The sequence below is a fragment of the Scleropages formosus genome, chromosome 2 (genome assembly GCF_900964775.1).
Source record: "Scleropages formosus chromosome 2, fSclFor1.1, whole genome shotgun sequence".
In the NCBI taxonomy this organism is placed as follows: Eukaryota; Metazoa; Chordata; class Actinopteri; order Osteoglossiformes; family Osteoglossidae; genus Scleropages; species Scleropages formosus.
The window spans coordinates 38,662,203-38,674,849 of record NC_041807.1 but is presented as its reverse complement, the minus strand read 5'-3'; the positions used below and the strand labels follow the sequence as shown (position 1 = coordinate 38,674,849).

At 38.6% G+C, this 12,647-nt stretch overlaps 2 protein-coding genes and 1 long non-coding RNA gene across 3 annotated transcripts in view; 1 reads left to right on the top strand and 2 right to left on the bottom strand.

Annotated features, from left to right (window-relative positions):
* The window catches only part of LOC108922356 (tumor necrosis factor receptor superfamily member 5-like), a 533,457-nt gene that overhangs the window by 396,658 nt on the left and 124,152 nt on the right, over positions 1 to 12,647 (top strand). The window lies entirely within an intron of this gene.
* Positions 105 to 7,189, bottom strand: LOC108922336 (protein NLRC3-like). Its single transcript, XM_029247603.1, has 6 exons — positions 7,126 to 7,189; positions 3,122 to 4,844; positions 2,082 to 2,252; positions 1,551 to 1,727; positions 1,304 to 1,350; positions 105 to 1,077 (listed from the first exon to the last, which is right to left on the bottom strand). The coding sequence occupies exons 1-6, from the start codon at positions 7,157 to 7,159 to the stop codon at positions 509 to 511; spliced, it is 2,721 nt and encodes a 906-aa protein (XP_029103436.1). The 5' UTR covers positions 7,160 to 7,189; the 3' UTR covers positions 105 to 508.
* LOC114909324 (uncharacterized) lies at positions 7,469 to 10,087 on the bottom strand. The gene is made up of 4 exons (XR_003797230.1): positions 9,843 to 10,087; positions 8,675 to 8,795; positions 7,865 to 7,978; positions 7,469 to 7,567 (listed from the first exon to the last, which is right to left on the bottom strand). It is a non-coding gene; the product is annotated as an uncharacterized LOC114909324 (long non-coding RNA).

The window sequence follows — 12,647 nt, the reverse complement described above, 5'->3', positions numbered from 1 at the left end:
GACACAGGGAGAACATGCAAACTCCACACAGACTGAGTGGGGATCAAACCCACATTCTCTCATACCACTCAGGCGCTGTGAGACAGCAGCACGACTTGCTGTGCCACCATACCATTTATCTTACATCACTTCAGGTGCAGTGGGGACATACAACACTATCGTTATTATATACTTTCTAAGAAATTTTTATATACCATTTATTTTCCTCCAGGTGCTCCAGCTTTCTCTCACAGTCCAAAGACATGTGGTTCAGGTGCAATGGCAACTCTTAATTTCTGAGTATGTGCATGTGTGTATCTGCCCTGGGATGGAAGCCCAAAGCTTCCCAGATGGACTCTGGACCACCATGACCCTGCTCATGACATGGTGCTATCGAAAATGGATGAATGTATTTCATGCATTTTTCTACTGTGAATGTGTGGAAGTGAAAATATTGTGCATTTTAGTGATTCATCTATAGAATAGAATATGAATATATATACATGAATATGAAGTTTAAGTTTTCATTTTATGATTCTGACAATACTTGTGCGTGTGTGTTTTCCTTTCCCAATGTACACAGGAACACTGAGGAGTCCCAGTAAATGTAAAAAACAGGATAGAGGGGCTCAGTGAATGTGGAGGTAAACCTGTAGAGGAAGCTCAGTTCACCAGGAAAGACACTGTAGAAGGACAGAGTGCCGGACACCCAGTCCAGATACACTCCTACTCTGCGGGAGGATTGCGGTACAGTCACAGGAGTCTCTTTGTCATTGTGTCGGACAGAGTAACTGTCATGAGTGCAGTACAGACACCAGGACTTGTCATTGTATCCAATCCCACAGTCAACACCGTCTCCTTTCCTCCTGATTCCTTTATAAGTCACTCCTATTACAGCTTCATATCCATTCCACTGAACCTCCCAGTAAGAGCGACCAGACAGACTCTCTGCACACAGAACTTGGGGCCTGTTGACAAATCTATCTGGATGATCAGGATACGGCTGTTTCTCAGTGCTCCATCTCACTTTCCTGTTCCTCTTAGACAGATACAGGTGTGTGTTTGCTGTGTTCTGGTCCAGTGTGAGCTGACAGGAGTCTGCAGGTAAAACACAGTTAAAAACACTGTAAAAACAGTTAATCTCAGTATTGAAGGTTAAACATACTGAATTTCATCAGCATCCTGTTCACATTTATCCTTAAACTGCTGAGTAACTACAGAAAACTGTGTATTACGTTCACTTAGTTTTTGTAGTAACTGTGAGGAACTGTGAACATTAGTAAATGGCACTAAATTTGTAACTGTTCAGTTCGAACACACTTACATTTGAGGAGCCCTGGTCTGATCCTGCACTCTCCACCATGGTCCACACTGTAGAAGAAGCAGAAGGACACACAGTGACTGAGGGACACACACAGTCTGTCTGTGGAGTGTGTGTGGAAACTCAGAGCCCAGGGACATGTATGACGGTTAGAAGTAATCACACACACACACACACACATACACACACACACACACACACACACACACACACACACACACACACACACACACACACACAGAGCACTTACTGCAGTGTCTCCAGTTTGTAGGTGGGATCCTGTCGTAGATCAGAGAGCAGCTTCATTCCTGAGTCTCCTGGGTGATTGTAGCTCAGATCCAGCTCTCTCAGGTGTGAACAGGGGTTTGAACGCAGAGCTGAAGCCAGAGAAGAACAGCCTCTCTCTGTGACACAACAGCCAGACAGTCTGTAGAGAGGAAGTAAGATGTTATATTCCTTGATACCCATACAATAATACATAGTGAAAGATGTTCAAACCCTTGTGCTAAAATTAAGGGGGCTGTAGACAAACCAGATGATGGATCATTTACAGTGTATAACCCCAATTCCAAAAAAGTTGGGACAGTCTTGAAAATGCATATAAAAGCAAAAAGGACTGAATATTAAATTTACTCTGACATTTATTCAAACAGCAAGATGAGGTATTTCACATTTTACCTAATCAACTGCACTGTTTTTCTGAAGATAAATGTTTTGATAAAGGATAAAGGCCTTCCAACTTTTTTGGAATTGGGGTTATAGGTTCCACAGCGGTACTGACCTCAGTGTGTCCAGTTTACAGTGTTGGTATTCCAGTCCAGCAGACAGCAGTTCCACTCCTGAGTCCTGCAGGTCATTGTCACTCAGGTCTAACACTCTCAGGTTCGAGTCTGAACTCAGAATAGAGGCCAAAGCTTCACAACTGTTTTCAGTGAGAAAACAACTGCTCAGCCTGAAATGCAAAATATGATGAATGAGTCATCAGATTACAGAACAAACCTAGCTGGTGATGGAGTGATGATGAAGATGACCAGTGAAGGAAATATAAAAATGTAAATGACCTTGAATCCTGAAGAAAAGAACAGAAAATGTGCTACAATGCATTTACTCATGGTATATGGTGATAACCATTATAAATGAACAAAGTAACACATGTATGTTTGACAGGTAAAATATCAAATGTACCTGTCTGGAAGTCCTACATCAGGATACATCTAACCAGATGTATGACTGTACTGTACCAGTCCCTACCTCGATGGCCATACATCACCTGAAATTGAACTTATCTAAATCAGATGTGTTATTCCTTTCCTCCTGCTCTTCCCCTGCTGTTGACACGTTGAGCAGCTCCTCTACCAGTCAGTTAACGACTTTTAGCAAGTGAAAATAACACTGCTATGTTTCACTCTATTGCTGGAAACATGCCTTGATATTTTTACTTTTTCAGTACAATTAATCAGATGATCTAAAACACTGATTTTTTGCACAGTTCCCATATAATTAGTTCCCAGCTGTATCATTTGTAATGTAGCTTGTGAAATGTATCCAGGTATCGATGTTCCACCTCTTATGGTCACTGCTACACCTATATATATATATATATATAGGACAGATAGAGGTGCTAGAAGAATGTGTGGATGTAACTTTCCAATTTTGGGTGAAAACAAGGCTGATGCAGGCCAATTCATAGCGGTAGTTCTCCGATGTCTGTGTTCACATCTGTATCTGTTCCTGTCTGAAATATGCTGCTCAGTCAGAGAGTACTTTTACTGTAAGCGTTATCAGCATTTTCTGTAAACATATATATAAAACAGGACTTACAGAACAGATCTGGAGACCTGGAACACTGGCAGCATCCTCTGAAGACCAACATCATGTAAGGTGCAGTTTCTCAGGTCCAACTCATCCATTTCCTCTGTGGACATCATCACCACAAAGGCCAGAGCTGACCACTGCGCAGGACTGATGTCCTTTTCTGAAAGATGTCTTTTCTGGTACTTTTGAACTTGTTTCAGCAGAGATTTGTCATTCAGTTCATTCAGACAGTGGAGAAGACAAATGGTCTTCTCTGCAGATGGATTGTCACTGATCTTCTGATGTATATAATGTACAACATCTCTCCTAAAAAACGACCCTGTTCCTTGTGGCTTTAGCCTTTTCAAAAGCTTTTGACTGTATTCCATTGAAAGGCCAAGAAGGAAGCGGAGGTAGAGGTCCAAGTGTCCAGTCTTGCTTTTTAAGGCCTGATCCACTGTTTTCCTCAGCAGGTCGGGGTCAGTATTTGACAGAAACTGATGCAAAGCGGCAAGATATTCCTGAACACTGAGATGTACAAAGCAGTAAACCTTCCCCTCATACAACCCAATCTCCTGTCTAAACACTTCTGTACAAATTCCAGAATAAACTGAAGCTTCATTGACATCCATCCCAATCTCCTTCAGGTCTTCCTCATAAAATATGAGACTGCCTTTTTCAAGGTTGTTGAAAGCCAACTTCCCCAGTTTCACAACAAATTCTTTATCCAGTTCTAAAGATTTCAGAGGCTCTGCTGCATGCTTTTTCAGATACTTCTCATTCTTCAAACTGGTCTGAAAGATCAGGAAGTGTGTGTACATCTCAGTGAGAGTCTTGGGAATTTCTCCATTGTGTTCCTCAACAAAGAGCCTCTCAAGAACAGAGGCTGAAATCCAACAAAAGACTGGAATGTGACACATGATGTACAGGCTCCTTGATGACTTCACATGTGTGATGATCCTCTTGGCCAGATTCTCATCACTGAATCTCTTCTTGAAGTACTCCTCCTTCTGAAGATCATTGAACCCTTGTATTTCTGTCACCCGATCAACACACTCGGGAGGGATCTGAATGGTGGCTGCTGGACGGGAAGTGATCCAGATGAGAGAAGAAGGAAACAGGTTCCCCTTCATGAGGTTGGTCAACAACACATCCAGTGAAGTTGTCTTTGTCGCATCAGAACAGATCTCATTGTTCTTAAAATCTAGAGGAAGGCGACACTCATCCAGACCATCAAAGACCAACAAGACTTTGGAATTCAAAAGCAGAGTGATTCCAAACTCTTTGAGTTCTGGGAAAAAGTAATGAACCAGCTGTTTTAAACTGAATTCTTTATCCTTTAACAAATTCAGGTCCCGAAAAGGAAGAGGAAATATGAAATTAATGTCTTGATTTTCTTTTCCTTCTGCCCAGTCTAGAATAAATTTCTGCACAGTCACTGTTTTCCCAATACCTGCGATCCCCTGTGTCAGCACAGTTCTTAGATGTGTTACTTTTACATGTAAGGGTGTAAACATTTCACTGTATTTGATTTTAGTTTCTTGTGTAGCTGGTTTCCTGACTGCTCTCTCAATGTGTCTCACTTCATGTTCATCACTGATCCCACCAGTACTACCTTCAGTTATGTAGAGCTCTATGTAAATATCCTTTAGCAGGGTTGGGCTTCTGCGCTGAGCTATTCCTTCAAATACACACTGAAACTTCTTCAGGTGGGATTTGAGCTTCTGCTGACTTGTCATCAGGAGTGTCTCTGACAAAACAAACAAGAGAACAATGTTTAAAATATTTTGATAATGTTTCACTTAAAATGTAGGCCTCAAAGAAAGTTAAATGCATTGCATATACTATATGTCATATTGCCAGCATTGGTATTCAGCTAAATATTTACTTTTTCTCATGAATGAGAATATATTCTTAAGTATGTAACTAAAATTTTGACCAGATACTTTATTAAATTTATACTGTAGATCTTGCAGATTTTTTAAATTTTCAGCATTTGCCTAAAATATAACTGAAGTGATCCATTATGATCTTAAAACCAATGTTAGACCAGAATATAAGAATTCTGTAAAAAGTTCTGGACATCAGAATCTGCACAATGTCAGTCAGACTTTGTTCTCATCAACCCCCAACCATGTAATTATTCCTATCCTTCATATACACTGTGGTTGGTTGGGGGATGAAGGCAACAGCAGGGCAGGATTAAGCAAAGGACAGCCAGTTTTCCCCAAAGAAAGATTTAATTTTACAAAAACAAGTCACAAAGTAACTCAAACCTGGGTTTTGGCAAATTCCACAAAGAAGCACACAACCTAGAACACATTCTCAAAAACAGTCCTCTCCAAAACACAGTACTCCAAGACAAGCTGCCTTTATAGCCCTACTGATGGCCTCTTAAGCATTGGCAGCAGGCTATCATTATTGAATTTGGGCAGGAGCGGGTTTCTGGGAGCTGTCCATTGAGGAAATCTCGACTCCTGCCATAGGCTGCCCCAGAGCATGGGGTTTTTCTTTCTGACGTTTATTCAGATTGTGGTTGTGATATTTTTGCCTTTATGTATCCATGGCACATATGCTAGCTAACTTCAACAGTACCAGAAAATGTACTTTTTCAGTAGGGGGATCAGAGTGAAATTTAAAATCTAAAACTAAAATGACTTGGTACAACTATAGACTACAGATTGAAGTGTTATATGGAAAAATCATGACAATGAACAGCTGTTTTCATGATGACACCTAAAAGCATTGTTCGCACTGCCATCATTTGCTTACCTGATGACAGATTTATTAACACACAAATTAGTGTCATGGGACCTCCATTGGTGATTCAGAGGTCATAGAGTTTGTACCAAAACCAAAAGACAAGGTAGATAATGTATGAGATCTTCCATGCCTCTGAGGGGCTGATGACTGCCTTGATAAAATCTTTCCAAATAGCAACAAGTTTATTTGTGCTTTTACTACTCTGTCAATGACATCCATCAGTGCTCAGACACTAATCTCTTCTACAAATCAACTGAAAATACTGTATGATCTACAATTTTAACTGTGCTTAATTTCATTATGAGATCATCCAAGATGAATGGCCATATAAGCTGACTGGCGTATCGAATGAGCTGCTGTGTTGGGTTTTGATTCAAGGTAAAATGGAACTGAAAATTAAAATTGTAGTTGCATAGTATCTGTATAACTATAACAGTGGACAATACAATTTCCATCACTTAAATCGAGAGGGTGGTTGGGGTAGTGCAGTAGCACAGCAGGTTTGGTCTGTGCCTGCTCTCTGGTGGGGCTGGGGTTCAAACCTTGCTTGGGGTGCCTTATGCCCTGTGCTGCTGGGTTTGGCTCCAGTTCACCACAACCCTGCTTGGGACAAGTGGCTTCAGCCAATGTGTGTGCGTATGCGTGTATGTAAATTATGCACTTACTTGAACAATGAACCTTGGTGTAGCAAGTGGTAGGGAACAAACTAGGTTTGCTTGAGACTTTCATGTCTGCAGCTATGTCTCCTTCTTTCAATGTAATGCATAAATTGTACTTTTGCTGAGGTGTACGTCACTTTGGAGAAAAGCGTCTGCTAAATGAATAAATGTAAATGTAAATTCACTGGTTCAGGCTTTAGGAAATATCTATCACCTTTCACTGCAAGAGATGATTGTATTTCTGGAAATCCCTGTGACATGACCTCAAATCCATCATTATTATTATTGGTTCAAAATGGGGAGAAGACTGTATCCTCAGTATGTTGCACTGATCCTTTTGGACCACTAAATGACTTAAAGCACCCAGACCATGAGCAAGCATGACAGAGGAAATATACCACAGAAAAAGATTGTAACACAGAACAAAAATGCAGCCTCTAGTGTAGTGGTTACAGCTGCTGCCTTTGGACCTAACATTTACAGGTTTGAGTCCCACCTTCAACTGTAGTACCATTAGGTAAGATATTTACCCTTAATAAATGTTAACCTTCTTACAAATTCCCACTATCTTATTGCACATTTGAAGATTACAGGTACTTTCTGACTCACCTTCACGACAAGGCATTGACATGTCACTGCTCATGGATGCACAGCTGGGCACTACTGCTCTCTCCTGCTGGACACTGCGAACAGAAAAGTCCACCAAATTGTATTATAATTCCCCTACTAATTTGAAATAAACTTTAAACTTTCTGCAGATAAAATATGTAAATAAGCTATCACATTACATATGTTCAGGACTTTTGAGAGGTGAAGATAAAAGGGGGCATTAATTAGCAAGTATGTCTCTATTTGAGTTAAATCTACCAACTATTGTTACTGGTGTCTTCACACGCATCTTTTGTCCCACAGAGATTTGATTTGAAAGAACATTTACCTTCGTCCTGTAGGAAAGTGACCATCCTTAAACCCAACTGGTTCATCTATTGACCAGTGACTCTTCATGGATGTCCATCTGGGTACAGGTGACGCTGATCTCTCCTGTTGAACACTGAACAGAAAAAACCTTGAGATTAACTTTAATTTTCTACTTTATAGAAATATATACTCTCCTTACTGCAGATATAACATAACATGGAAACAAATGCTCACACAAAGAGATGTACGTTGCTTTGGAGAAAAGCATCTGCTAAATGAATAAATGTAAATATGTTCAAGAGGCATGATAGGATACATGAGGTCAAAAGGGGAAGTAACTAGCATATATGGCTCCATTTCAGTTAAATCTACCAAGTCTCTTCACACACATCTTTTGTCTCACAGAGATTTGATCTGAAAGAACATTTACCTTTGCTCTGTAAGAAACTGACCATCCTTAAACCTAAGTGGTTCATCTATTGACCAGTGACTCTTCAAGGATGTCCAGCTGGGTACAGGTGACGCTGATCTCTTCTGTTGCATGCTGTCAGCAAAAAGGAGAAAAGCCCCTCCAGTTAATTCACTTCCTGCAGTAACTCAGATGGAAATAGAAATTTAAACAGACATCCTTTTAAGACAACTTAAACTCACAGCACAACAGATAGACCATCCGTTAAACCTCATTCCCGTATTGGAAACATAGTTCATGTTATGTTTTGTAGGTAATATGTTGTTTTATGCATGCTATGTGTGTAGATGTATGTATGTATGTATGTCATGTATATAGGTAACAAAGTGAATTTAAATTGAAATTGGGTAGAGTGGCAGTTGGCAATTAAACTCAGAGAGTGTTTTTGATCAGAAGGAAGATATTGTGTATACTTATGTAATGAATAGTCATCAATCAACACTGTAATCAATTTACAGAGATAACGTTTATTCTGAGTCATTTCAAATTAATTTTAGTTTTGATTCAGCTCAAAGTCAACATAGTATATTAAAGTAAAATAAAATCTAACAATGTTTTTTTTTGCTTATTCTCAGAAAGTTTTACATAACTATATCAATAAATAAATTGAGGAGCATCTGCATTATTAACCTTTTTATAATTCTGAATTGGTAGTAAAATTGTTTGAAATTTACAAAACTTGTTACTAACAAACTTCCTGACTCAATTTCTGAGGAGCCATTGTATGTCAAAATTAGACATTTTAAAATTCCTTCACAGCTCCCTTATTACCTTTTCAAACTCATTTCTGAGTCACCATCACCCTCCTTACAGTCCCCAGAGGGACTCACTTCTGATGGAGGATCTGCCATCTCAGGACTTGGGACAGGAACTGATCAGGTGAGTCCAGGGTCTTCATGGAAAGCAGGGAACACAAATCAATAAAACATGTTCATACAAAACCTGGTTGCCTATTACTGTAAATAATAACATGTTTAAAAAAGCATTACAATAACCCACAAGTGAAACTGAGCACCATGCAGACACTCCATGTAACTCTTTATAACAGTTACATCCTGCAGCATGGGATGCCCCAGTGTCTCCACTCATTCAAAAAAAAAAAAAAAAAAAAAGAAAACCTGAGCAGAGAGTAAGAATGAGACAGTTCTGTTTTCAGTGCAAATAACTGATGTTCCAATCTTGCTCTTTGGGTTTTTGATACATTCCTTTGACTCTGACTGATCATACAAAACTGAATCCTGTAATTCTTATCAAACCTAACAAGATGATCCCTCATGTTGTGATCTTGTGATCAACTTCAACTGTAGTGGAGTACATCAGTGAACTCCCCATGGACCTTTTCCTTGTTTTTCTTTTTTAATTGTATATTACATTTATTCGATTTTTCGAACATGCAGTTGCGGTACCAGCTGTGCAAAATTAACATCACAACTAAAAGAAGTCCTGTACTACAGCATGAATATCAGAAGTTTGGATTGAGTACCATAAGCTAAAACAAAATACTAATGTGATACAGTCAAAACAAATATGAAAAAAAGCAGTAAAAAAAAAAATACATGAAAAAAAAACATTCCTCTTAAGAATTCAGCTATGTGATAAATACCCTTTAACTTGTGGAGGACCAGGGCAGGGAGGGCTAGGTGGATCTGCATTTGTGTGATCGATTCTTTCACATTTAGGACTAAATTAATTTCCACTTGTATTTGATGACAGAAGCGTGGAAGCTGAAACCAACAGCAGCAGGTGTAACTTAATCGTTATCGTGTGCGGAACAAATGAGGAATTTAAAATAATACACAACGCAACGGTGCTCTGATCAGTAAAACATACAAGTTTCACAACGAGGAAATAACACGTCATATCAGCAAAATCTCTATGTTCAAATCAACATTAATAATATAATGAGTTTGGTTTATTCTGTATACGTGTCTGTTCTCACCTGAAACTGCGACGCGTGGATTTTCGTCTATTCGGAATTGGTTCAACCACGTGTCGCAAAGTCTTTGTTAAACTGAAAAATATCGAGATTACATTCTTGTGCAGAAAATACATTTACTTATACATCAATACACCTTTTAGCATAAATATCGGAATCCGTGGCGTACATAAAAAGCGTTTTACTTTCGCTTTCTTTATCTTTTCTACTTGAACTCCTTTTGAACTTCTACAGCTCCACCTGCTTGGGATCCTCTGCAGAAAATAAAAGACCCACTCCGTGTATTTTATATATACTATATAAATATACTGTGTATATCAGTACATACACAAGCAGTACATTATTTCTGGTCCTATGTGAGGAATTAAAAATAAGTAGGTACACAACGGAACTATTATTTAGTAACTAGTAACTGTTAATAAAAACATTAAAAGACAGGTTTCACTTTCACGTCGAGGAAATAACACTTCACATCACTAAAATTTCTTTTATGTTCAAATCAACATTCAATTCAATTTATTTTGCATTAATACAATAAATTTGGTTTATTCTGTACACGTGGTTGTTTTCATCTTAAACTGCGACACCACGATGAATTTTCGTCTTTGGTTCAATATGTCACGACCCACAGGGGCAATACCGCTAGTGACCAAAGGAGGCGCCACACAAACCTGAACATCTGTTCACAATATGGTCATCAGTCACATATAAAATGACCCACAGAAGCAACTGATCGCATATTCTTAATAAGCGGTCTAGATTTCCATGTGGACTTTAGTTACTGACTTATGTCCAAAGTCTTGTTCCATAGGTGTTTATGCTCCAGTTCCAAATTCCTGTTGCTGTCCTGTCTATTGCTGCTTTTTGTGAGCCAGGTCCAGTGATCCAGTCCGGTATTTCGTCACACCTCCGTATTCAAGTTCTACTCAATAGATTCGTGATTGACATTTCAGCTTTGTGAAAATTCACTGTGCCTCTCTTTTACTACACATCATGTCATCTGAAACAGCTTGTCTCATACAGGATCGTGGGAGCCTAACCCAGCAACACAGGACTCAAGGCTGGAGGGGGAGGGGACAGGGACACACCCAGGACGGGACGCCAACCCACTGCGCCACCATGAATTACATAATAGTGCAGAAAAATATATTTATATAGATCAATACATCATTTAGCAAAAGTTAAATACACCACATTCTTCATTAATAAAAACAACGTAGTCCGTGGAGTATGAAAAATAAATGGTTTTACTTTCGCTTTTGTTTGTTTATGTTTTGCACTCCAACTCCTACAACTCCACGTCCTTGAGCTCCTGTGCAGAACATAAAGACCGACTCCGTATATTTTATATAGGCCTAAACTAGAAATATACTGTATATATCAATAAATACACAAGCAGTATATAACATTGTTCTTATTTCTGGGCACACACACACACACACACACACACACACACACACACACACACACAGAGTCAAATATATGTCTCTGGTTAAGCCAAGCTTTCAAAAGTTTCACCGGAATTTTAAGCACCATGCCGTTTTACTTATTTATTATATACTTTATTTTATATATTTATTTTACTTTTATTTCTATATATCAAAACTGACCAAATTTTATACACATTATATATATAATGAGTGACTTAACTGACTACCCACTGATATAAAAGATATATATCATTTATCTGTATTTTTCTAAAGCTTTACATTTAATGTACTCCTGAACATGTTACAAAAATAATATCAATTAAATAATGATTATTCGGTATGGAGTCATACATTTTCTTCATTGATATCTCTGTTTTACTGAAATATTACAGAAAATATTTTGATGAATGCAGATATATGGTTTTTATCTATAAATGTATATTTTCCATTCCTCTTTCTTACTCACCTTGTCTGGCTTCGTCAGCTGAGCTTCTCTGACAGCAACATTTACCCTTAGAAATAAATGTTTTTTTACTGTGACTTTCGAGTTCTATTGAAGTTTAGATCATGATTACGCAATGTTAAGCCTCTTAACTACCTTCATCTACCATCTACCTCAAATCACCAAAATGTCCATTGCAGGAATACTGTACAAGGATGTGGACAGACATCACTGAGGGTAATGACACTGTCTCTGTCCATCTTGAATGCTCACACTGTTCCGTCTTGTGAAATTTCTCAAAGATTAAAGCTGAATTAAGACGGGATTTTAGCTCAGCTGCAATTTGTTGTAACTTCTTATAACTCTTGTTCACCACAATATCCTCATTTCATGTCAGATGTCACAGATCTTATGAACAACCCCTTCTGCTTCACTTTTTTAAAATTGTTCTTAGAGTTTCTGCAGGTATTTTTCCATAATTGGGAAAATATCAGGTAGTGGGCGGAGCACAACTACTCCACAAATGTGTGCAGTTGTCTTCCTAAACAAGACAGTTACACACCACCTTATAAAACAAACTTCCCAGTCATAGTCTTCAGATCTTCTGACACAAAAATAAAATAGTCATCTGTACTAATTCATCCATCTGCAGGGATGTGATGTGCACCTAAGCTTCTTTTAAAAGTCGGCTTGATGAAGCCCGGATGCGTGGAGGTCATTCTGATCAACATTCCTCCAGAGGGGTGTTACGCCATCACTAATTCTGTATTGTCTCTGTACTTTGGAAGAATTTTATTTCACATAATCAGAAGATGGGGCCTGAATCCACTGTGTGCCAAACATAACAGCATGAAAAAAAAATTTAAAAAAAAACTTTGAAATGTGTAACAGCAAATAATATCTGTTTTAGTGAACAGACCCAGTCTACATAAAATC